Source organism: Labrus mixtus, chromosome 19 (genome assembly GCF_963584025.1).
Source record: "Labrus mixtus chromosome 19, fLabMix1.1, whole genome shotgun sequence".
In the NCBI taxonomy this organism is placed as follows: Eukaryota; Metazoa; Chordata; class Actinopteri; order Labriformes; family Labridae; genus Labrus; species Labrus mixtus.
The window spans coordinates 7,340,272-7,367,500 of NC_083630.1; the positions used below are offsets into that span (position 1 = coordinate 7,340,272).

Consider the following 27,229-nt stretch of genomic DNA (forward strand, 5'->3'; position numbering starts at 1 on the left):
AGTAACTAGTATTGTGTTTACAACTCTAGGTTAAGAGATGAGGGTCATTGTGGAGCTGTTGGTGACTATGTTGACAGCCAGCATGTTCTCGAGTGTCTTCTTTCTTAGAGGTGAGTGTGTGTTCAGTCCCTTATACTGAGAGATGTATGATACTTTAAACTCATTTTAAAGACTGGTGCAAACAACCTGATGATTTATGCTTACATACAGCACAGGAACAACAGCTGCAACATCTTACTGCTGATCATCTTGTTCTTTATGCGTTACATTAACGCTCACTGGACTTTAAATTTATTTTCGTTACATGCACTCTGTGAGCAGATTACATACACTGTAAGATTGTTTCTCATTGTCGACTGCACAGCTCCTACATTGCACCTTTTGTACATTTTGTGTTTTTTGTGTTTTTTATATTTTACACATTTAAATTCTATTGTATTTATTGCAATAGCTTCTTGTACTTTACTATTTCAGTTGTTGCTAGTTCAGCTTTATTTCCTTGTTAATTGTTTAGCACCAATACACCAAGACAAATTCCTTGTATGCGTAAATGTACTTGGCAATAAACCCTGATTCTGATTCTGATTCTGAATGTACCATGCGTGTCCATCCTAGAGCTTTGTCACACATTATATTACTAATGAGTCTGTTTTCAGGTGCACTGGCAGCTTGTGGTTTTGATACAGCCCTCTTCATCACGACACCACAGCAGATGGAAGCACTGAATGGATCTTGTTTGCACATCCCATGTACCTTTAGGCCGAAACAAGAGTTTGACAGCACAGGACAAATCTTCGGAATATGGATCAAAAACAATCCCTTTTTTCGTAACAGACCAGACAATGTGATTTTCAACAGTCGCGGGACAATCAGAATCTATCCAATGAATATAACCGGAAACCTCAATGAGAAGCAATGCACCACCTTATTTTCTCCAATAATCTCAACATATGACGACACATACTACTTCAGAATTGAAAGCAGTACATTCCAAGCAACAGCTCTTTGTGATCCTCTTCGAATAAGAGTTACAGGTAACATTTTTTTTCTTTCATATTTTTTTTTCTATGTAGATTTGGTTTTATCCATCTAAAGATGGCAGTGGTGATGGTGTTTCTGAAATATCATATATTTGTATGTAAATTGACAATTTCCAAACTTGTATTCAGATTCTCCTCCGAGCCCCAGCATAGAGATCCCAGGAGATCTGAAGGAGAAGGAGTCTGTCACTATAACCTGCTCAGCTTCCACTCCCTGTCCACTCTCCCCTCCTAAACTCACCTGGACTCTCAAACAAGACTCTCTCAACAACATGGAGGAAAACCCAGATAAAACCTTCACGACTAAAATCCAGGAGCAGATCACTCTGACGGACAAACATGATGGATACAACATCACCTGTTCTGCCACATATCCTGTGAATGAAGGAAAAGAAGTCAAGACAGCAGAGGAGACACAGACTCTCAGAGTTTCATGTGAGACAACCAGAGATTGTTATTGGATCCTGTCAGAATGTGATGATTTTAAAGATGTTTGCTGTTTTTAATTAATTATGTTTATCTAACATTTTCCTCAGATTCTCCTAAAGACACCTCAGCGTCCATCAGTCCATCAGGTTTGGTGTCAGCAGGTATTCATGTGAACCTGACCTGCTCCAGCAGAGCCAATCCTCCTGTCAGCAGCTTCACCTGGTTCAAGATCAGCACAGCTGGACCCATGATCGTATCTGAAGGAGAGTTTTACAGCTTTAATGCCACAGAGGGAGGAGTTTATTACTGTGTGGCCATGAATGATCTTGGTAATCAGACATCACCACAGATCCATTTGAATATAAAAGGTAAACACAGAACTGTAGTAATGAAAGATCCATCTTGATAATGAAGGTAAACATTAGAGTTGAATGAACCCACTCACTTTGAAACTCGCTCCTGTGATGACTGTTTGGTTTTAGTTGATTTTGGCGCCCCCTGTGGACAAAGTGGTACATGTCTTTGCTGAACTGGACCTGTACATTATCTGACACCTACACCATGGCAACATTTACAGGCATTTAAAATAACTATATAGAAATAATCTTGTCGCTGATTGCCTCGTTTGATGGTCATAAACTGGCATCAGAGTTAGTTTCAGTAGGTTAAGAAATAAAACAGCTCATAGGAGCTTTAACACATGTCAGCAGTGCCAGATCAGATGTATTTCATGTCTTATGAGCAGGACTGACTGATGGATTTCAAAGGGGAGCAGTTATTGGAGGAATCACTGGGATCATCTTACTCATCTGCTTGGTAGTCGGTGTAATCCTGTAAGTGTCGGAAACTAAAGCAGTTTCTCAAATTACATATTTTATACATTTAGTCTGCATACTAATCCAAATGTGTTATTGATGGTTTATTTGCAGTGCTCTCGTGTTTTGGAGACGGTTAAAATCAGATGGCTCATCTCAACAATCTCTGGTAGGGCTAATCTTTTTGATACAAACATGCTCAATTAACATATTGCATCGGTTCTCAGCGTGTTTTATTGTAATGTTTATTAAAAGCATTTTCACAAAGCAGTCAAGGACGGAGTAAAAATGTGTTGAAACAACACATGTGACACCATATCCTGTAAGCTAATTATTGTGGTTGAAGGAAACAAACAACCTGTACCTCAAAAGAAATGTGTTTTAAATATTTGTTTTTAACACAGTGCAGAAGGAGATGTCTTGTTGTTGAGTAACGCTGTTTCATGATTTAACAATTCAAATTACCGTCTACATTCAGATATTCAATAAAAGTCATGTTTTTTTCAACCCCCCAGTATCAAACAGGAGAAGAGCTGGCAAAAAGAGAGACTGACGAAGGCATCCATTATGGAGAGATAGACTTCTCCAAGAGGAATCCTGAACCGTCCTCAAACTCAGGGCAGGACATTGGACCGCAGCAGGAGACGCTGTATGCACAGGTCAAAGGGTCTGGCTTCACAAGGACCAGCGACAACCCTGAAGATATCTATGCTGAAGTGAAGAATAATTAACAGGTGGAAGAAATGAGTTGTTTTGCATGCATACGCAGATAGCATATAAAAAGAATGAATGACAATATACTTTTTTTGTACATGTTTTATTCTTTATGGTAAATTAGAAAAAATGTTGGATCCTGGAAATGAAAATGTAGTCTCTGCTGACTAAGGAGAAACTCCACATGTCCATGTCCTACAGTGTTCATATGTCAGTCATTAATACGGCCCTAGGTGTGTGCTAGCATCAAGCAGCTGTTGGAATGTAAACTGTATATAAATTTCAGATATGCAAACGGTTGCAATTAGCGACAAAACTCCTACTACGTAGCTTGAGGTTTGTAGCTGATACAATCAGGGTAGCATACAGAATAAGCTCATCTGTGTAACCATCTGTGTTTTTGGTGTTACTTATGTTTATGTTCAAATAATATCTGCCTGAAAACCATTTGCAAGAAAATATTTCCACTGCTAAAAACGTCCTTTTTACACATTTACACAATTGGAGGCTTGCACGCATTTTCTGCACACACTTACACTTAAAGTTAAATACACCTACAGGCCGTGAAATAAGTTGTGAACACAATTTAACAAGATCAAAATCTGTAAGAACCATTTTGCCCTCATATATATATGTGACAATAAAGTCTGAAAACTTAAAAAAGTCAATTTTTTTCAAGAAAGGATTTTACTTTAGACCTTAAAGACTAATGTCTCAGTAACATTAGTAATGACTATTGTTAAACTTGTCATGTCTTGCCACCAGGATTGATCGAGGACCTTGTTGTTGCCACTGTCTGGTTTTGTGTGGTTTTGTCTGTCTGATGTGACATTAAATGTGATGAAACATTTAAGATATGAAAACTTAACATTTAATTGGTGAGGCTTCCTGAACCACAATTAACCACTGGTAGATTTCAACCTGCTTTAAAGCATTCCTCTTAGAGGCAACCAATATGTTGGTGTCTCATCATTGTTGTTTTAAAAATGTAACCCTTATCATGTTCCTTTATAATGGGGAACAAAACGGATACAGCATATTACTGATCTGGACTAATTAACAACACTTTCCTGTTGTTTTTCTCTTTAAAATCAGTCCTTCTTTCCTCTCTTGTATATGCATGTAAAGATGTATGTTTGAAAGGTTAAAAGTGCACTATGGAGTTTTGGTAGAGAAATGTAAAAGTTGTAGAAGTGTACAGATTGTGTTGTATGTGTTCATAACTCTATACACAAACTGTCCTCAGAGGAAAATCTGATCCCTGTAACACTGTTTGGAGATAAAATGCTAAGCGAGAAGTTGTGGTGGTGGGCCGGCAAATGTGACACTGTAACTCTCCTGGTAGCTTTGTAGCTCCAAACAGAGTTCCAGGGACCCAGTTTTTCCTTTGAATAAAGTTTGTGTATTCACTTCAGAAGATAGAGCAGAGAATTGTTTCACTTCTCCAACTTTCACATTTCACTATAATCTAGAGAGTGCACCTTTAATTTAAATTTGAGATGATAAGGAAAAGAGTGCGAGTACGCGGTTTATTGTTTATTTCTTTATTTGTGTTAGTATGCTCGTGTTTTTGTGAAGTGCATTTAGCAACTTATTATTTCATTTGTTTCATGATTATGTTGTTACACACAAGAATTCATTCAATTCATCAATCAATCTTTATTTGTATAGCACAGACATCTGATTTTTTTTGCTCAGATCAGTTTTTTTTTTTGTCTGGCTGATCACATTTATTTTTTTTAATGTGGATCGGATCCACATAGTAAAGTGGCCCAGATCTGATTTGAGAAGATCAGATTCCATGTGACATGTGCTGTTCACACTGTTACAAAGGAGCAAAAATATCCAAATCCAAAAATGAGTAAACAACCAAACAGAATAAAGACACAACCCAAAATTTTTACTCAAATAAATGTACAAATCATTATAAAAAAAAACCCACACATGATAATAAATGGGGGTTTAAGTTTAAAGGGAGAAAACAGAGAATTATGGGGGAAAAAACAACAACAATCAAGCGCTAAAGGAGGCAAAAAAGCAGCAGTAACTGAAGGTCACCCTAAAATTCTAAAAACTATGGCTGCAACATACTGCAAATAAATGTGGATTAACCGTACTCACCACCATGAGACTTTATGAAGAATAATTCAACAGAATCACGGGACAGGAAATGTGTCACACAGTTAAAACCAAACAAAGGAAAGATTTAAGTAAACACAAACAAGTTCAAATGGGATGTACATACCTACAACAAACAAAGCTGCACCAGCATGGCAAGGAGAGGGAGGGCTGCACAAAGTCCCAGGTATAGACTTACCAGGCAGGTAAGAGGCTTCATTCAACACCTGTACTGAACTTACAAGAATCTTCTTCATCGAGCTATGAATTGTTCTATCATTTTCTTTTTCTATCTTTTAAATACAAAACGTTTTATCCTACTTTTTTTCATTAATAGGGAACTCACACTTGGTCCAATGTTTCCAATATTATTATTGAAACCATATAACGTGTAATATTGTAAAAAAAAAAAAAAAAAATCAAAGAGAGGTGTTATTGTGTCACTTTTGCATCTTTATGAAAATAAGACAAGGCATGTTCACTTGCAGTCAAATTATCAAAATAATGATTTGCATTGAGATGAGCTAGTTTAACTAGAAACGGACTGCCTCTCCCACAGGGTGCATGCAGGAAGGACAAAGAGTTGTTTAAATGCTGCAGCTCAGCAGGGTATCGCTCACTGAGAGAATCGCTGGTTTGCTGAGTTTACCTGATTTCACAACAAATTGTTTCTCTTTCTAAGGTCCAGGCTTTTTGGCAAGGTAAAATTGTACTTCTTAAAAACTGTTTAACTGTTAAACCATCATCATTCATTATGGTGCTTTGATGAGTTTTTATCTTGAGGGAATGTGAATGAGTTTGGTAAAATGAGCTCCACAACATGAATTTAAGCTCAGACAACAAGGAGGCTCTGTTTGAAGAATGTTTGGATTAACACATTGGAAAAATAACTTTTCTTTTTCAAATCCAGATGAAGCGTGTCATTGCCCTGTCAGTGGATATGTTTACAGACTACATGTTACTGAGTGCCTTCTTTCTTTCGGGTGAGTGTTTGTTTTCCGCCACTCGATCATAAACGTTAATAATTTACAGTTTGACTTCATTCATAAACAAAGTATCAAGATGGGTAAAGTTTTTCCACCTTTTCATTTCCTGTACTGAACAAAGAGAAAGGTCATTACTGACTGTGTTGAGGGGAAAGGAGAAACACCGAACATGATGCTTCCTTTTTTTTAATATATGTATTTGTAGACTTACAACAGAACTCCAAAAATGATGAAATGAACAAACACTGAGAAAAAGAAACAACAAAGATGCATACATGTCATGAAGCAGAGTATGGCTTTTGAAACTAATTCATGATCGGCTCACAATTTAAAACATCATTATAATACGCAATAAAGCATTACATTAAAAATATAACAATTCATTTACATTTTAAGGTCTTTTTCAAGAAGATCAGGAAGTTTGATGTTATTTCTTCATCCTAGCTCATAAATGAAATGGCTTTGGTCATTGATTTCTAAGGTTTTAATATCAAAGTTAAAAGAGTATTTGCAGAGTTGGGGGTAACTCAACAATTCACACAATGGAGATCATTTCTTTTCAACTTTTCTTTTGGAAGCTCATTTGGACTAAAGTCTGTTCTTTCTCAGCTTACATGTTCAACTAACTATACTTAGCTAGCTCTAGTTAACCAGCTAGCTCACTGATGTTATTATACTACTCTTCATGTAGTTTGTGGAATAATAAGTGTTTAGCTAACTAGTTAGCCTGGCTAGCTTAGCTGTGTTGTTAGAAATTGTATCAACTGTTACATTTAATATTCATTTATAAAAGATGTGTATTCATTGTTTCTATCATTAATGATGACATCAGGAGATACAACTCAGAAGACATATATGTTTGTGCCTAATGTTTATAACGTCCACTAAAGAAATATGGACCGTGTGTGTATGATCCTCACTCTGCCAGTAAAGCGTCTGAATCCATCTGATGACTCATTGTTATCTGACCGAAAACCTACTAGTGGTTCATTTTCTTATCCCAGTTTCAGAGGGTTTAAGACAAAACAATCAAAGTTCTTATTCGAGTGTCGAGTAGGGGGTAATTCACCAGACTGATACTTTCAACAATTCATGCATTCATTTTCAACTTTTTTTTATGGTAGCTCATTTGGGCTAGACGGTGGCTCATCTTTCATTTTCTCAACAGCATTAGAGGAAGATTGTGTGTTTTCATTAAGAACAAGGAGGTAGTTATATGCAAAGCTTGTAGGCGCAGGGCACAAAAAGTTTTAATTCATCACAACGTTTCCACCGCAGAGTTCTTCTTCAGGTGATCACTTTTGAACAAAGGACGGGGGCCACGCATACATATAGATTTCAACAAGGATTTGAATCCGGGACGCCCACTTCAAGGACCACAGCCTGCATGGGGCGCTAACTTACCACTAGGCCACCGGTGCCCCAGGAGTAGGACTTTTTAACTGATCAGAAAAGTTATTGATGGTTTAATAAGCTGCTGGAAAGGGAGAATAATCCGGTTGGGTTAGCCACATTTATCTTAATCATCTAAAACATTTTGCAGCTTCAGCCTTTTTCTCTGGACTTTATCATTCATTTAATTTGCATTTTCGTTTCAATGAACTATTTCTGTCTGGATTTAAATACTTTTTTGGTCTATTTAGTTTAGTTTTGTTGCTTAACCTCTGATGGAGAATGTGTGCCCAATGCATGGGAGGGAGGGATAAAGACGGAGGATAATGTAAGGGATAAAAACAATTTCGTAAGGGCTCATTCTTTTTTTTATTTTATTTTTTATTAGGTGATGCAGAACAATACAAGACAAGTGAGGGATCTGACAAGAACAAAAGTATGTAGGAGACAGGGGAGACACGACGATACGATGCACAGCATAGACAAAGACAAAACAGGCAGGCAGGGAGTAATAATAACGTTTTGCAATTTTGTATGTTGAGGGTGTTGAAGGGCCCTGCTTGTGTATGTATGTGTGTGTGTGTGTGTGTGTGTGTGTGTGTGTGTGTGTAATTTGAGTGTATGCTTGTGTTTTTTTTTTCTCCCTTCTTCCTTTCTCCTCCCCTCCCCTCCTCTATACCCCTGTTCCTATTTGTGTCCTTCTTCTTTCCCTCATTCCATTTTTCTTTTCTTTTTTATTTAAAAAAAAAAAAAATCCTTCTCATCCTTTTTCTTCTTTCCCTTTTCTTTCTATATATATATATATATTATCTTTTTTTTTTTTTTTTTTTTTCCTTCCTTTCTACTTCAGTCATTGTGTGATGTAGGGGTGCCCTTGTCTCAGCTGCCCCCAGACCCTGTGGAGGGGGCCAGCTGATAGAGTTGCCTACTGCTACCCTCCTGCCAAGCTTGAACAAGGAGGGGCTAGAAAGCATATTCAAAACAAAGGGAAAGAAGAAAACTAGAATAACTGAGGAATGATGAAAATAAAAAAGAACAAAAAAAAGTGGGTAATGGACCATATCAATTGTATTCCAGTGTAGTGTGTTGTTGGGTTATGTATTGATGACAGTAGTATAAATAGTGCAGGTCATGTTGTAGTAATAATAATGAAATTTTGTTTGTTTGGATTGTTTGACTATGATTTGCTAGTGTATCATTTTAATTCTCATTATCTTGCGTTCTTCATCCCCCTTAACATACCACTAATACCAGAAAAAGAGAAAAATTATAATAATAATAATGATAGTACAAAATAAACAATAATAATAATAAATATATATATATATATATATATATAAAGCAAGAGAGAGAGAAAAAAATAATAATAATATTGAATAATGGTAAATAATAGAGATAATATCAATATTGGAAGCAACACAGGAGCACTGTTACAGGAGTGTACAGTAGTAATTATGATAATAATAGTAAAAAGAAAAAAAAACAGCAAAGGTTTGTTGGCACGGGGTGAGAGCAGTAGTAATTATAATATAAGAGAAAGAGAAAATACATAAATAATGAATAAAACAAGGAAACCAAAGAAAAACAGACAATCATCTGGATTGGGGAAAGAGAAAGAGAAAATAAATAAATAAAATAAAAAGAAATGCATGAAAAATGAGAGTGGCTGTGATGAGAATTCATGATGATAAATATGATATGAATATAAGGGGGGAGAGAGGAAATAAATCAATAAATAGGTCATAATAAAATGGTTGCTAAAGACAATAATAATAGTAATAAAAAAAAGATTAAATTTGATGGTAAAAGGAAAATAAATTCATAAATAAGTTGTGATAGTTATACAGAAAGGAAACAAAAAGGAAGAAAAAAAAAAGGTTGTGTGTCTTTGTGTATGTGTTTTTGTGTGTGTGTGTGTGTGTGTGTGTGTGTGTGTGTGTGTGTGTGTATGTGTATTTATGTGTGTGTGTGTGTGTTTGTATTTGTATGAGTCTATATTTGTGGTAGTGAATATCAGGGGTTTGAACTATGTTGTTCGGGAAGTAGTGAGGTTAGGATTGGCTCCCAAGTTGTCAGAAATTGGTGTGCTTTATTGAGGATGGATGCTGTAAGTTTTTCCATGGTGATGTGTTCGACAAAGAGGTCTATCCATACTGAGGTGTTTAGTTTTTTTCTGCTTTTCCAGTTGAGGAGGATTGCTTTCTTGGCGACAGTGAGCCCAATGAGTATTGTGTTTTTTTGGTTGTTGGGAAGTGTGATTGAAAGAGTGTTTCCTAGGATGCATAGTGAAGGGGAGAGTGGAACCCGGCAGTTCAGTATTGAAGAGAGTTTAGTTGTGATTTGTTTCCAGAATTGCTGTATGGGTGGGCAGTACCAGATTGCATGCATGTAGTCATCCAGAGTGTTAGGGGGGCATACTGAGCAGTTATTTGTGTCAGAATGTCCCATTTGATGTTTTTTCTTAAGTGTGATATGAGTTCTGTGGTTAATCTTATACTGAATTAGTTGGAGGTTAGATTTATTTATCATTGAGAAGGTATTGTTGCAGATTATGTTCCAGGTGTCATGGTCTATTGTTGTTGATCAATCTTTTTCCCATTTTGCTGTGGGGAGAGATATTGTATGGTCAATGTTTATGAGTTTGTATAGTTCAGATAGAGTTTTAGTGGGTGTTGAGAGTTTTAGTATTGTGTCTGCTAGTGTTGAATTTTCGATGTAGTCTTGTTTGAGGTTGAATTTATGTGTTATGATAGATTGGATTTGGAGATATTGGAAGTGAGATTTATTGTTTATGTTGTACTATTGAGTTATTTCTTTGAAGGGGGTGAAGGTTTTGTTTTGAATTATGTGTTGAAGCTGGGTGATGCCTTTGTCCTTCCAGGTGGTGAGATTCAGTGGTGTTTTGTTTTGAAGAAAGTCTGGGTTGTTCCATATTGGTGTGTTCTTACAGGGTGTGGGTGTTGTGTTCATTATTTTGTGGGCTTTCCACCATGCTGTTAGGGCTGTAGCAATGAGAGGATTTTTGAAGGAGTTATGACGTTTAATTGAAGTGCTGATAAATGGTAGGGTTGATATGGGTATGTTTTTTGCATTGTTCCTGTTCTATGTCTAGCCATGGGTGGGATTGTTCTGTGGGGTGTATCCATTTTGTTATGATTTGTAACTGGTTTGCCAGGAAGTAGTTATAAAAGTTTGGTGCATCTAGTCCTCCGGTATTTTTTGGTGTTTGAAGTGTGGTCAATTTTATTCTAGGTTTTTTGTTTTTCCAATAAAATTTGGTTATTGTTGAGTTTAAGGAACTAAACCATGTGGTGGGTGGACATGCTGGGATCATAGAGAAAAGGTAATTTATTTTGGGAAGTATGGTCATTTTTGTGATTGCTATTCTTCCTATGAGTGATACCGGTAGATTCATCCATCTGGTTGTGTCGTCTTCTATATTTCTGATAAGTGGGTTGAAATTCTATGGTATAAGTTCTGACAATTTGGGGGAGATATTGATGCCTAGGTATCTTATAGTATCAGTGGTGGAGGGAATGGGTAGTGGTAGGGCTGCCGGGTTCCACCTCTTTACAGAGATTGGAAGCAGTGTCGATTTGGTCCAGTTTATTGAGTAATTAGAGATTTTGGAGTATTTTTTAAAAAGATTCATTGTTTCTTGTAGTGAGATTTGTGGATTTTGTAGGTAGAGTATGATGTCGTCAGCATATAAACTTATCTTGTGGGTTACGTTGGGTGATTGTATACCTTTAATGAGATTATTCTGGAGGACTGCTGCAGCAAGTGGTTCGATGTATATTGCAAATAGAGAGGGAGAGAGTGGGAATCCTTGTCTTGTTCCTCTGTGCAGTGTGAAGCTTGATGACGTTAGACCGTTGACTGTGACTGTTGCTCTTGGTGAGTTGTATAGTGTTTTGACCCAGGTGATAAATGACTTTCCCAATCCAAATTTATGAAGTGTGGCAAGTAAAAATGTCCAGTTTACACGGTCAAATGCTTTTTTGGCATCTAATGAAGCTATTATTGTTTCTTCTGTGGTTTGTTTTGCTTGGTGAATTATGTTGAATAGTCTGCGTGTGTTATTGTTTGCGTGTCTACCTTTAATAAAACCTGTTTGATCAATGTGGATTATGGATGGAGTGACCATTTCGATTCTTGTGGATAGTGCTTTACTAATTATTTTGATGTCTGTATTGATGAGGGATATTGGGCGGTAACTGGAGGTGAGGGTAGGATCTTTATCTGGTTTCAATATTACTGAGATGTTGGCGGTGTTCATATGTGAAGGGATTTTTCCGGAATTTGATTCATTCATTGAGTCATTCTGATGAATAGTGGTGAGATGGTTGACCAGAAATGTCTATAAAACTCAGCGGGGAAGCCATCAGGTCCTGGTGCTTTGTTAGGGGGAATTAACTTTAGTGCTGAATAGAATTCTTCTTTTGTGAGTGGTTTATCTAATACTTCTGCTTGAGTTTTTGTTAAAGTTGGTATGTCTAGTTTATCAAGGAATTCAGAGATGTCTTTTGAATTGGGTTCTGTGTCTGATGTGTACAGCTGTTGGCAGAAGTTTTTAAAGGTGTTTGTAATTTCATCTGGTGATATGAGAAGCTTCCCCGCTGGGTTTTGTATAGCTGGGATGGTATTTTTTTCCTTTTTTTGCTGTAGCTGATTTGCGAGATATTTTCCTGATTTGTTGCTATATTCATAGTGCTTGTGTTTGAGTTGTTGGATTAGAAATTGTGTTTTTTTATTTATTATGTCTGACATTTCTAATTTATATTTCCTAAGTTTATTTAGATTCTCTTCTGTTGGCGTTTGTGCATAGATCGTTTCTGTTTCTTTAATTTTAAGCTCTAGGTTGTGCTCATGTGCTATCTCTGTTTTCTTTTTGTAAGATGAGTATGAAATGATTTTGCCTCGAATAACTGTTTTTGCGGTTTCCCAGATAAGTGATGGTGAGTTATTTTGAGTGTCGTTAATGTCCATGAAGGATGCCCACTCTTCCTTTATAGCTGTGTCAAAGTTTGGATCTTTTAGTAGTGAGAGATTGAATTGCCATCTGGTTGATTGTTTATGGAGTTGCTTGCTGTTTAGATGTAAGGAGATTGGAGCGTGGTCACTTATTATAATCGGATGGATTGAGGTATCTGTTATGTCCTGTATGACTGATTTACTTATGAGAAAAAAATCTATACAGGAGAAAGAGTGATGGAGTGGTGAGAAATATGTGAATTATTTTGCTGTTAGGTTGTTAAGTCGCCAACTGTCACCAAGTCCAAGCTCCTCCATGTATTGTATTATTGTTTCTGTGGATTTCCATTTTCTGCTTCCTGAGCGGTCTATTGTGGGGTTGAGGACTGTATTAAAGTCGCCTCCGATTACTATTTTTGAGTTTGTGAAGTTATGTAATGATGTAAAGAATCTGTGAAAGAAAGAGGGTTCATCTGTGTTGGGTCCATAAATATTTGTAATGGTAAAATTAGTATTGTTAATGGCTGTGTTTAAGATGATGTATCTTCCTTCTGGGTCAATGATGGTGGAGGAATTAGTTAGTGATATTTTCTTGTGGATCAGTATGGATACACCTCTTTGACTTGAATTATAAGAAGCAGAAAATATCTGACAGAAATCAGTTGAATTTAAGCAGAGGTTGTTAGATTTTGTCAGGTGAGTTTCTTGTAGAAGGCATATATCTGGTTTTAATTTATTTAGATGACTGAATACTTTAATCCTTTTAGCTTGGGAGCCAATCCCACGGATGTTCCAGTTTAGGAATTTAAGTGGAGCCATGATTTAGATTTATGGTAAGAATGTTGAGGGTTTCTTGGTGTTTGTGTGTGTGTGTGTTTGTGTGTGTGAGAGAGAGATAGGGAGAGGGTGTGTGTGTGTGTGTGTGTGTGTGTGTGTGTGTGTGTGTGTGTGTGTGTGTGTGTGTGTGTGTGTGTGTGTGTGTGTGTGTGTGTGTGTGTTTGTGTGTGTGTGTGTGTGTGTGTGTGTGTGTGTGTGTGTGTGTGTGTGTGAGAGAGAGATAGGGAGAGGGTGTGTGTGTGTGTGTGTGTGTGTGTGTGTGTGTGTGTGTGTGTGTGTGTGTGTTTGTGTGTGTGTGTGTGTGTGTGTGTGTGTGTGTGTGTGTGTGTGTGTGTGTGTGTGTGTGTGAGAGAGAGATAGGGAGAGGGTGTGTGTGTGTGTGTGTGTGTGTGTGTGTGTGTGTGTGTGTGTGTCTGTGTGTGTGTGTGTGTGTGTGTTTGTGTGTGTATGTGTGTGTGTGTGTGTGTGTGTGTGTGTGTGTGTGTGTGTGTGTGTGTGTGCGTGTGTGTGTGTGTGTGTGTGTGTGTGCGTGTGTGCGTGTGTGTGTGTGTGTGTGTGTGTGTGTGTGTGTGTGTGTGTGTGTGTGTGTAAGGGCTCATTCTCAGGTAGACACTATAACCAGAAACCCTGCTGAATTATAGTTGATGTATAACAAAATATACTCCACATTATGTTCATCACAGGTCTTTTTGTTACAGGAGTTTTAGCGGATTGTTCTAAAAGTCCAGCGTTCTTCATCACTACACCAAAGAAGATGGAAGCACTGAGTGGAACTTGTCTGAAAATCCCATGTACCTATAGTGTTAAAAATGAAAGAGAGTTTGAAAACACAAGAGAAACATTTGGAATATGGTATAAAGAAGAAGACAGAGAGACCTATCCAAAGAATGTGGTTTTTAACAGTAGTGGCACAGTGAACAAATTTCAAATGAACATAACTGGAAACTTGAGAATGAAAAACTGCACCACTCTGATTTACAACATGAAGACGACATATGAAGGCGTATACTACTTCAGAATCATGAATGGGCCTTTCATGGCAAATGCTATTTGTGATCCTCTTCAAATAACAGTCAAAGGTAAGATACTTATGTTTTCTTTCACTCAGACTGTAAAGTTATGACTTAGAATACAAATTGTTTCAGCTTTTGTCTGAGCAGAACTTATTCTATTTTCCAGGCTCTCATTATGGCAAGGGTTAGAGACAGATGATACACTGTTTTCTTTTAATTTTGCGATTAACAGTGTGGTCCAGTCAGTGAAATATCTTTAATTTAAACCCACAGATTCTCCCTCAAGCCCCAAACTAATCATCTCAGGAGATCTGAAGGAGAAGGAGTCTGTCACTATAACCTGCTCAGCTTCCACTCCCTGTCCACTCTCCCCTCCTAAACTCACCTGGACTCTCAAACAAGACTCTCTCAACAACATGGAGGAAAACCCAGATAAAACCTTCATGACTAAAATCCAGGAGAAGATCACTCTGACGGACAAACATGATGGATACAACATCACCTGTTCTGCCACATATCCTGTGAATGAAGGAAAAGAAGTCAAGACAGCAGAGGAGACACAGACTCTCAGAGTTTCATGTGAGACAACCAGAGATTGTTATTGGATCCTGTCAGAATGTCATGATTTTAAAGATGTTTGCTGTTTTTAATGAAATACAATTATCTAACATTTTCCTCAGATGCTCCTAAAAACACCTCAGCGTCCATCAGTCCATCAGGTTTGGTGTCAGCAGGTATTCATGTGAACCTGACCTGCTCCAGCAGAGCCAATCCTCCTGTCAGCAGCTTCACCTGGTTCAAGATCAGCAGAGATGGACACATGAACGTATCTGAAGGAGAGTTTTACAGCTTTAATGTCACAGAAGGAGGAGTTTATTACTGTGTGGCCATGAATGATCTCAGTAATCAGACATCACCACTGATCCATTTGAGATTTGAGGAGAAAGGTGAACACTATAGTTACTTTGACAACCATTGGGGCAATCTGCTATTTTCAGTCTTCTAACCTTCTGTTGCTTTATGCCTGACTTTTTGTGTTTTTTGCTGCTTTACCTGTTTAGCACTTTGATATAGTAACATCAGAAGTATCCACTTTGTATTTTATATTGGTCTGGTTTATTCACTAGCTGTGCTTGCGAGCTCTCTACAACGGGAGGCAATCATTGGAGGAATCCTTGGGATCATTGCGTTCATCTGTCTGGTTGTCTTTGTTTGGTAATTATCACTGATGGAAGCTGATGACTCAGTTACTGGCACTGGCATTTCAGCAGCACTTGAAAATATACAAATACAAATCTCCAGAAAACAATGAATCAAACCTGAAACAAAGTACAATCTAACAGCCTCTCATGTCTTCTAGGTGTTTAAAGTCAAAACATCCAACTGCACAACGGACTCAGGTGGGAAAACACAAAACTGTAACTCACAGACTCACAGTGCTTCACTTCTTGACATCTGCTCACATTGTCCATCTGTCACTCACAATTTATAAACATCCATTTTCATGACTTTTTCTCAGCAGTCTCTGGGCTGTGATGTAACTCTCACTTTGTCAACTCAAATCTCTGTCAAAAAAATAGTTGTTTAAAGTGTCCGAGTTTACAAAATGAAGATGAAAAGTTGAGATGAACCTGTACTCATTCAAAACCAAAAGAAAACTCCTGGTCAACTTTTAAAGATTTATATTTGGGGCTTTTTGTGCCTTTATTCAAGAGATAGGACAGTGGATAGAGTCGGAAATCAGGGAGAGAGAGAAAGAGAGAGAGAGAGAGAGAGAGAGAGAGAGAGAGAGAGAGTGAGGAACAGGTCAGATTTAACCCTGCAGCTGTCCGTTTGGAGGACTAATGCCTCCGTACATGGGGGGTACGCACTAACCACTGTTCTACCGGTGCCCCCCTGGTCAACTTTTAATCCTTTTAGTAGTTTGGTCAACATGGTGTTAACTTTTATGTCCTGACCAAATAGGGATGTGAACCAGGGGCCTTCTGGCTGTAAGGGAATATGATATCCACGATGATAAGATCCTTTTGACTCATCATTTTAATTTCTATTGAACCATTTTTGTAAATTTGAAAACTTTACATTAGTTGAGATGAAGTAAAAACACAATATTAAGTTATCATAACACTTCACACATTTCTAGTAAAACTGAGAATGACTACATTTGTTTATCAGTGGTGAGATGGGTCTGAAAATATTTATTGCATCCCGCTGAAGGTTCAACCCACAGGTCTAATGGTGATTTGTTTTTTTCAGAGTCAACCAGGTGAAGAGATGTCTGCAGAAGAGCCAGCAAGGAAAAGAGAGGAAGAAGTACAAGAAAATATCCATTACGGAGAGATAGACTTCTCCAAGATGAGACATGAAGAGTCCTTTAACTCGGTACAGGGCCGAGGACAGCAGCAGGAGACACTGTATACACAAGTCAAAGTGTCCGGGACAGGAAACAGTGGAACACAGACTGCTGGCAGCCCAGACGATCTCTACGCTAAAGTTAGGAAAAAAATATAACCAGATGAAGATGTAAAACTTCTACATTTTTAAACAACTATGATGTTAACTACATGTATCATTAAAAAAAAAACATCCACAATACTATCTGAAAAAGAGACAGTAAATATGGTGCAGGGCTGAGCGTCTCCAAACGAGGACATCTGCTGGATGGATGGAGCAATGCAGTGAAGTTGTAATGCAGCTAAAGGGAGTGACAGAGAGGCAGTACTGAGACAGCTTTATAACAGTGTAGATGACCTCTGATGCAACAACATTTAAAACATCTTAGGGTCACTTTCAAAGGTTGTTGGTAAACCTATTGCACCTAATGCTATGACTGCACTATTTGGTGTTACTCCATCCACAGTATCACTTTCCTCCTTAGAAGCAGACTTCACAGCCTTTGTTACCCTCGTTTGCCAGACGCCTAGTATCATTTAAGTGGGTATCCTTGACACCCCCCCCCCCCCACACACACACACACACACACACACACACACACACACACAGGTTATGGATAAAAGAATGCCTAAATGTTCTACTTTCATTAAATGTAGACATGATGGACGATGGATTGACTGACTGTATGCTACATGTATGACTGTTATTATTGTCAGTATAAAGATATGTGTGTGTGTGTGAGAGTATGTGTGTGTGTGTGTGTGTGTGTGTGTGTGTGTGTGTGTATATGCATATTATTTTGGTTTACTTATTGCCTTGTATATCTCATTTGGTTACTACTTCTATTTTTACCTGTATTGTTGTTGTATTGATTATTTTAATGTATGGGTTGCTGCTCTATTTTTGTTTGTTTGACTTTGAAAAAGCTAATAAAAAAGGGAAAAAAAACAAAAAAAACATTTTGATCATTTGATGTATTTCTCATCAGGCCTTGGTGAATGTTATAAAGTTATAAAGTTGCATTATTAGTAATTCTTTCAGTACAAGGCAACTGAGACACACACCTCACTTTTCTATTTTAATAAACACAAATAGTTTGACATGTCAGTGTGTTCAACATGTTTGATGTTATATAGATGAAACTACATCTGTGAGTGTCTGGTAAGCCTATAAGAGAAGTGGTTGGATATAAAAAGATGAAAAAGAGGGGAAGTATAACAACCAGAGGTAGTTTGTTTTCTTCTAATGAGAACAAGTCCTTCCACTGTATCATTGTAGCTACTGTAGCTGCACAGCTCTCTACAACTAAATGTTTTCATCAGTCCACAATTCTGTTTATTGTCAATGCAATGACTTTTTTTTTCATTGATTGTGGAAACTCTTTATTTAATTTAGTCCAGTTTCAACAATGACAACTTTTACAATTCCAGCTGCATTAAAAGCAAAACAATAAACACCTTGTGATGATCCATAGTACTTAATGCAGATCTTTCATCTAAATAAAAAATGTAGCTACAGCGGCCAGAGTTACAACCCCAACCCTTATTATTAGAGATATTTACACTAAAGGAACAGCTGTATATTTGTGGTTTAATGGATTTGGTTTGGTCTTGTTATGAATCAGCCTCTGTATGATGAATGTTAAAAGTTCACCTTAATCATAACCTGTAATCGTATGTTTTTTTTAAATATGTCACCGTTAGGATTAGTGAACTTTTATCACATAAGAAGAGGGCATTAAAGCTTGCAAGGAGTATGTGGTTGATAATTACCGTCTTTGAGAAGATAAATAGAAAACAAATGATGTGCACACTTCTCCATGTGAGGCAACGAGCAGGCAGAATGCCGACATGTTATATTTCTCCACCTCAGCAGAGACGTCTGTAATTATGTTGTTTTTTCTTTGCTGCAATTCACATAACACCAGATTCTAGGACATATTGTGTCTCTGTGTTGCCTACATGATCGTGTGGTGGTAAAACATGGTCAACCCAATCCTCCTCTTCCTTGTTGAACATGCCCCACGATGTCTGCATGTCTAAGGGCAGCTGTTTTCTCGTCCACTGCTCTTGCTGGTCTCCATTTGCTCCGCTGCTGCCAGGGTTGGTGCGTTGTTCCTCACCACTGCATCTCTGGAGTCCTTCAGTGTCATCTAAAGTCTTACTTTAGCACATTTGAACTCCTCCGTGAGACTGCTGAGGGGCAGTTTTAAGGAGATACTCTCCATAGAGAATTATGGAAGTCAGGCAGTGTGGGACTACAAGCCACTTCTTAATCTATCCTGTGACCCCTCTTTCCAGCTTCTCCAACGTTGAAGTTGGGACCTCATAGATTGTTAGGGGCCACATGATCCGAGGTAATTGGTCAAGCCTTTGGAACCAATGAAGCTTGGGTGCCATGTTACACATTTGTTAGAGCATGAAGCATTTAAAGCAGAGTCCTTATCACAGTGGACCAGGTTCAGTTCTAACCTGGGTCTTTTAGTGGGTGTCATTCTCTCTCTTTAGTTGATGCTACCTGTGAGGGCTGATGTGTGAGCTGAGAACACTGCCCTCTGTAGGTAGGTTGAGGGAGAGTTTCCTGCTAGATGTGTTGTGGGACTGCTTGGTGTGTGTCGGTAAGGGAGCTCTGGGGAGAAACAGTGACTGTGTGCTTTGGTCAGATACTTAATGAGGTTTCTCTTGTTCATTCAGATGTAATGAGCTGTGTCCTGATTTACCCTGACTGATATACTCTGTAGGCTCATGTTGAAGAGGTAGGCTACAAATAACTGTTTTTGTATGATTAATTGTAGGCCTATCACTAATGTGATTTAATTCTTAATAAATTCTTAATTCTTTAATTCAGCCTTTGACTCCCTCCCAGTGTCAGCCTGCTGACCTTCCACCTGTCTCCTTTAATCAGGGCCTCAGATTGAGCGAGGTAACTTTAACTGATAATGAAGGAGGGATCTTCTCCAAGGTGTTTTATCTAGTTTATATAAATGATGTTTACCATGTTTTCCTCATTATAGACGAGTGTCAGACTGCTGCTTTGCCTGAATCAGTTCATCCATGTCGTCTGGCTGAGATTGTTTGTTGAACTGGACTCGGCCATGGTTGTTGTGCTCACTGTCCATGTTGTGGTGGATAATTTACTGCGTACCTGCCCATATTTAAACCCATGAATGTGTAACCTTTATGTGAAACTGAACAAACTGGACTTCATGCTTGTCTTTGTTTTATTTTATTTATAGGCAGTGGGGACGCGCTGCGGGGAGTACGCGTGGGATCCAGACCATGCATGTGGTGTGGTCGGCCTGCTGGTGGTGGACACTCAAGTGTTTTGAAGATTGTCTTTTTTTTTGCAGTGTAAGTTGCAGGGATGTGTCAAACACTAACTTCCTCATTCTCACGGTACAAGAAGAAAGGAAGAAATCTTTTGTGGTTTTTGTGTCTTAGCAGCGAGGTGACTGGTTTGTTACAGTTCTGATGAAATTTTGAAATCAACTTTTTTCTACATTTTCTCTGTTTAAGCTCCTGGAGGTTTGTTTGGTAAGAACAGCTATGACTGCTATTTATGTTTTATCATTTTAGTTTTCAGCAGCTTTTATTTTCTTTCAGTGAAAATGACTGTTTTGTTAATCCAACTCTTTAACTAGGACTTTGAAGAGTAACTTAGTTTTTAATTCCAGGTGATGGGTGTTACTGCAGTCCTGTCAGTGAACATGGTAACAGCCATCATGTTACTGACTGTCTTCTCTCTTTCAGGTGAGCTGTTTGTTCACTTACTTTCATTCAAAGATGTTTAATCTGTACAGTTTGAACTTCCTGTAGAAACAAAGCAGAGAGAAGAGTGCAGATAGAGTTTCTTCTTTCATCTCTTCATGTCCTGACTGAAAAGTGAAATGTTTTAGACTGACTTTGTGAACAAGAGAGAAAAAGACCAGAGCACACCACATTACTTCTTAGACTCTCATTAACATCCTCTATATGAAGATCCTGCTTCACATTATAATAACTGATGGTCTGCTTTACAGAAGCGTTGGATGAATGTGTAACTCCGTCAGCGCTCTTCATCACTACACCAAAGAAGATGGAAGCACTGAGTGGAACTTGTCTGAAAATCCCATGTAGCTTTAGTGTTAAAAAAGGAAAAGAAGAGTTTGACAACACAAGAGAAACATTTGGAATATGGTATAAAGAAGACAGAGAGACCTACAATCCAACGAATGTGGTTTTTAACAGTGATGGCACAGTGAACAAATTTCAAATGAACATAACTGGAAACTTGAGAATGAAAAACTGCACCACTCTGATTTACAACATGAAGACGACATATGAAGGCGTATACTACTTCAGAATCATGAACGGACCTTTCATGGCAAATGCTCGTTGTGATCCTCTTCACATAAAAGTCAAAGGTAAGAGAGTTTCATTTTCTTTTCATCAGACTATAAAGGTTTTATTAAGAAACAATAAATCATTGTCATAGCACGAGTTGAACTCTGATTAAATACTGAGACTCTTTTTACTGGTTGAGATTGAAGGGTCCAATCTTGACATACTAAGAAGCAGAAAAACATTTTAATTTAAAGTTTTTAATTACAGTGCTGTCAGCTTTTGTCTTAACATCATTAGGACCATTTTCTCCTTGTAACATTTTTCAACCCCTCCCCCCTCCTCTCCCATACACACACACACACACACACACACACACACACACACACACACACACACACACACACACACACACACACACAAACTAACAATGTAACAATGATAAGTATCCTACCCTTCCTTTTTACAAAGTAGACACACATTTTTATATATGACATTACAAACCTTCTCCATGAAGTTTCCATGACAGAATATTAACGTGGTAATGATGACAGGCGGTGGCTGGAAGTTTGGGAAGAATAAAGTAGAAAATCATTTTAGAAAGGACAGTCACTGTCAGCTAGTCTATTGGTTAAAGTAATCTTTGTTTGATTTGAACACCCAGATTCTCCTCCGAGTCCCAAACTAATCCTCTCAGGAGATCTGAAGGAGAAGGAGTCTGTCACTATAACCTGCTCAGCTTCCACTCCCTGTCCACTCTCCCCTCCTAAACTCACCTGGACTCTCAAACAAGACTCTCTCAACAACATGGAGGAAAACTCAGATAAAACCTTCACGACTAAAATCCAGGAGAAGATCACTCTGACGGACAAACATGATGGATACAACATCACCTGTTCTGCCACATATCCTGTGAATGAAGGAAAAGAAGTCAAGACAGCAGAGGAGACACAGACTCTCAGAGTTTCATGTGAGACAACCAGAGATTGTTATTGGATCCTGTCAGAATGTCATGATTTTAAAGATGTTTGCTGTTTTTAATGAAATACAATTATCTAACATTTTCCTCAGATTCTCCTAAAAACACCTCAGCGTCCATCAGTCCATCAGGTTTGGTGTCAGCAGGTATTCATGTGAACCTGACCTGCTCCAGCAGAGCCAATCCTCCTGTCAGCAGCTTCACCTGGTTCAAGATCAGCAGAGATGGACACATGATCGTATCTGAAGGAGCGTTTTACAGCTTTGATGTCACAGAGGGAGGAGTTTATTACTGTGTGGCCATGAATGATCTCAGTAATCAGACATCACCACTGATCCATTTGAGGGTTGCAGGTAAATTTAGAACTGAATCATCACATTTGTATCCAACATGCTCTCCTTTTCGATCTGTCGGGTTATTTGTTTGTTTTCACTAAAAAACAATTCTTACTGAATTCATGTGTAATAATGCTACATAAATAAATGAAACAAAGACGTTCACATTAGAGGTTACAATATTAAATTAAAGTGCAGGATATCTTACAGCCATGAAAAGCTTTTTCCATCTAGTAGCAGGTGATCATGATGTCTTGTTCCAGAAAATCTGATTTCCGATCTGTTTGGGGTTGATGTCCACATTACATTGAAGATCCTGGGAATCGTGCTGCTCTGCAGTTCAGTCATCATCTTTGAGTGGTGAGAGAAACTGTCTTAAGAAATTAAGATTTGTGGCTTATGTTATTCATCTAATTGCATTTTTATTTTTACAGTGTAAGTGTTTGATTCTTATTTCTTTTATCTGATCTCTTTTTCTTTCAGCTGGTTAAAGTCAAGATGCTTCAACAAACAGGTGAAGGTGAGTTACTAGATGAGGACAGGTTCATCATTCTTTCTACAAAATGAGATTGAAGCACGTGTTATAAAAGAGGGAAGTTATCTGAGTAGCTTTCTTTGAAGATTCGATCAACACAGTCACATAAAATAATTGATCCAGAGAAAATGATGTTCAGATATTCAGGTCCAACAGCAGCGACAGGAGACCAGATGGTAACAGTGAAAAGTGTTTCAGGAAAACTTATACTGACTTTGATTTGCAGAGATAAACTCCAAGTGTTGCTGGTTTGTCTCTTGTAGCTGCATCAAAGTCACCACACAGCACTGACACCGCTCTCTCTGTGTTGTTTCATTCAAACAGGACGCAGAAGAAGCAGACTATGTCAACAGAGTGGTTATGATTCAAGCTTCATGAAGGAGAAGAGGATGACTTCATGTTCATCTTAAATGCAATATCTCTATTTCTCTTTTCTGTATTAAATGTTTTTTCTTTGCAGCAGGTTAGTGATGAACAAAGGATGGGATACGACAGGAAGGATGTTTTTGTTCAAAGGCAGATAACATAAAAATACTGTAATGTACTGCAGGCAAATCATTACACTGTGAAGCACTGTGCTGGTCTATGGTATTGTTTTTTTAATTATTTTTTATATTAGCTTCTTTTATAATAATAATACATTTCATTTCAAAGCACTCCATGTCACCTTACAAAGCAGAGATAAAAACAACAGAGTAACAATACATCGATCAAATTAACATTAAAAAGACAAATTTACAGAGTATGAAATCTTTGTGAGATAGGATGGAAAATGATCAGACAGAAAATGCCCGTTTTAAAAGATGTGTTTTGAGATGAGATTTAAAAATAGAGAGAGAGTCAATATTATGGATGTGTGGAGGGAGGGAGTTCCAGAGGCGGGGGGGCAGAGACGCTGAAGACCCTGGACCCCATGGTGGACAGGCGGGCGGGTGGTGCAGTGAGTTGAATGGAAGAAGAAGACCTGAGAGTGAGGGTGTTCTGTAATAAATGAATTAACTTAATGTACTATTGCTGTTTTATAGGCTCCTTCCATGATCTTTATTAGTTAATCATCTGTATTATGTGTCATTTACGTCATGAAAAGCTTGCTAGTATGCAGGAAGAGGAAAGTAGTCTGTTCTCTACTTTTCCACTTAAATGTATAAGGAGATATGTTTTAATGTAATGCTGTGGCCTTATTCATGAAGCCTCCTAAATACTAAAAGTTGCTCCTAGTGACAACTTCTAAGAATTTCCCCTTAAAGTTAAGACTAGATCATTGTAATAATTAAACTTATTCACAAAGTGTCTTAGCCCTTAAGAGTCCATCTTAGACTTTTGTCAGTGCAAAGTGAGACATGCATGTTGAGTTCCTGTTTACCTCCACAGGTAAATCCAATATCTAATAAATGCTGATATAACTCTCATCATGTGTCCATTTGAATAATTATCACACGTGTTAATTTCATAGTGTTCATATTTACATAATGTCTGACTCGATTCTATGATAGGGCCCTATGGATTTCACTGTCTGTCTATGTCCATTATCACTAGAGAGCACTTCTCTCCATTATTTGGATCAACCAATCACAGCTTCTGAAAAAATAATCCTCTGTAGGATTGTGATTGAAGTGAAGTTAGGAGGTCTCTGAGAGGATTCTCAGAATGTTTGTGAATATGGGCCCTGATGTTTAACTTTCTATATCTGAATGTTCTGAAAAACAGAAGTTTCGGCCCAGGTGACAAAGTACTAATGTTGTTGCCCATTCTCAGTTCTGCTCTGCAGGCTCGTTACAGCGGCCCCTATGTAATAAAGGACAAAATTAATGACCGGGATTACACAGTAGCCACTCAACAACGCAGGCGACGTAATAGATTATGTCACATTAACATGTTAAAGCCCTACATTGAGAGACATGCTGCTCCTTTACTCCCCCTCGGTGAAGTGAGAAAAGGAGTTTTGGCGCAGTCCAGTGCTGAACTTATCGATCGGGTCAAAGCGGCACCGGAGCTGTCCATCTGAGATGTTGTCCAAACTTGATGCTTGTTTTCCGTATTTAAATCAGGTCCAACGCGAGAATGTGCTTAATTTAATAAAATCTCATAATTCCTTGTTTTCTGATGTTCTGACTCAAACTCATGTGTTAGAGCACGACATTGATGTGGGGGATTCAACCCCCAAAAAACAACACGCTTACAGAGTCAACCCTGACAAACGTCTCCGTCTACAGAATCAGGTTGACTACATGCTGGAGTCCCAGCTGTAGTTCGTGGAGTTCGCCGTGCCTCCTTGCGGGTAAATCTGACGGCTCTGATCGTTTCTGTACGGATTTCTGGAAAGTGAACGGAGTCACTAAACCGGATTGTTATCGTCTGCCTCGAGTTGAGGATTGTGTTGACCATGTCGGTCGTGCTAACTTTGTAACAAAACTCGATCTACTAAAAGGCTACTGGCAGGTGCTGTTAACTCCTCGAGCAAAGGAAATTTCTGCGTTTGTTACGCCTGACTCTTTTTTGCAGTATACGATGATGTCGTTCGGTGTGCAAAATGCGCCTGCAACCTTTCAGCGCCTGGTTAATACAGTGCTCTCAGGTGTGGGGGATGTGAGGCGTACCATGACGACATTGTGGTGTACTCGAGCACCTGGGACGAACATATACAACAACTGCAGACGGTGTTTGACAGGCTGAGTGACGCTAATCTCACACTAAATTTAGCAAAATGTGAATTTGGCCAGGGTACTGTTACATTTCTGGGAAAAATCGTCAGTCAGGGGCAAGTCCAGCCGGTGCACTCTAAAGTAGAGGCTATCCTGTCATTCCCTGCTCCTTCTTCGCGACTTGAGCTCCGCCGTTTTTTGGGGGATGGCAGGGTATTATCGTAGCTTCTGTAACAACTTCTCTACTGTTGCGGCTCCGCTCACCGACCTGTTGAGTCCCAAGAAACGTTTCAAGTGGTCTGACAGTTGTCAGGGCGCGTTTGACTGCCTAAAGGCCTTAATGACTCATGCTCCGGTTTTAGCTGCGCCTGTGTTTGATCGCCCTTTCAAAGTTGCGGTTGACACGAGTGACGGTAGGAGCGGGTGCTGTCCTCCTTCAGGATGGACACGATGGAGTTTAACACCTGGTCTCCTATTATTCATAAAAATCTAACCGTCATCAGCGCGTGTACTCCACAATAGAGAAAGAGGCTCTAGCACTTATTTTGGCGTTAAAACATTTTGAAGTTTATCAGTGTCATGGATGCCAGGTCAGGCTACTGGGCTTTCAAGCTCACAGAGGAATCATCCAAGTTGACCACCTTCAACACTGTTTTTGGACGATACAGAGTTCTTGGCATGGTTAATTACTTGTGAAAAATGAGCGGACCAAAGAAAAGAAAAGTGGACAGTGAATGCCGAGTGTTTAATACGGAGTGGACAACTAAATATTTTTTCACTGAAGTCCGATCAAAGGCTGTATGCCTGATATGCCAAGAAACTGTCGCAGTTTTCAAAGAGTACAGTATCAGCCGTCACTTTGCTACGAAGCATGCTAACTACGCTAGCAAGCAGTCCCCGCAAGAACGGGCGGCTGCGGCTCAGAGGTTGAAGGATAATTTACAGACTCAGCAACATTTTTTTCACCAACAAACTGCGATTCAAGAATCAACTACCAAGGCAAGTTTTTTGCTGGCATTCAAATTAGCAAAGGCTAGCAAGCCTTTCTCCAAAGGCGAGTTTTTAAAAGAATGCATGGTAGAGACAGCAGGTCTCTTGTGTCCGGAGAGCCAAGGCCAGTTTGAAAAAATCAGTTTATCACGCAGGACTGTGACTCGCTGTGTGGAACTGATTGACGAAGATATAGCCAGCGAATTAAACAAAAAGGCTGAGTCCTGTAAGTTATATTCACTAGTGCTGGATGAAAGTAATGACGTGAAAGACACTGCTCAGCTCCTCATTTTTATCCGAGGGATTAATGACAGTTTTGAGATAACGGAGGAGTTTTTGACCATGGAGTCCCTGAAAGGAAAAACGCGAGGAGAGGACTTGTATAACCAGGTGTCTGCTGTCATCGAGAGAATGAAGCTACCTTGGAGTAAACTTGCCAATGTCACAACGGATGGATCGCCAAATTTAACTGGAAAACATGTTGGGCTGCTGAAAAGAATCCAGGATAAAGTGAAACCAGGATGTTATTTTCCTTCACTGTATCATCCATCAGGAATCTCTATGTAAGTCTGTATTGCAGCTTAATCATGTCGTGAATCCAGTTGTAAAACTTGTTAACTTTATACGAGCAAGGGGACTTCAGCATCGTCAGTTTATTATGTTCCTGGAGGAAACTGATGCGGACCATCAGGACTTACTGTACCACTCTCGTGTCCG

The 27,229-nt window shown here is 38.7% G+C and overlaps 1 protein-coding gene across 6 annotated transcripts in view; it reads left to right on the forward strand.

Moving 5' to 3' along the window:
• Window positions 1–27,229, forward strand: part of LOC132993954 (B-cell receptor CD22-like) — a 47,861-nt gene that overhangs the window by 805 nt on the left and 19,827 nt on the right. For 3 of the 6 annotated variants that reach the window (XM_061063958.1, XM_061063959.1, XM_061063963.1), the window contains exons 2-7: window positions 30–110; window positions 657–1,034; window positions 1,170–1,475; window positions 1,577–1,837; window positions 22,609–22,705; window positions 22,829–22,865. In XM_061063958.1, the coding sequence (XP_060919941.1) occupies window positions 38–110; window positions 657–1,034; window positions 1,170–1,475; window positions 1,577–1,837; window positions 22,609–22,705; window positions 22,829–22,865 (1,152 nt within the window). In that variant the 5' untranslated portion in view covers window positions 30–37. Of the gene's footprint in view, window positions 1–29; window positions 111–656; window positions 1,035–1,169; window positions 1,476–1,576; window positions 1,838–2,214; window positions 2,303–2,398; window positions 2,454–2,799; window positions 3,685–14,035; window positions 14,385–14,591; window positions 14,898–14,998; window positions 15,266–15,445; window positions 15,534–15,678; window positions 15,719–16,574; window positions 16,842–19,947; window positions 20,073–21,695; window positions 22,002–22,102; window positions 22,364–22,608; window positions 22,706–22,828; window positions 22,866–27,229 lie in introns of those variants that run through there. The other 3 variants (XM_061063960.1, XM_061063962.1, XM_061063961.1) reach the window with 3 other exon arrangements.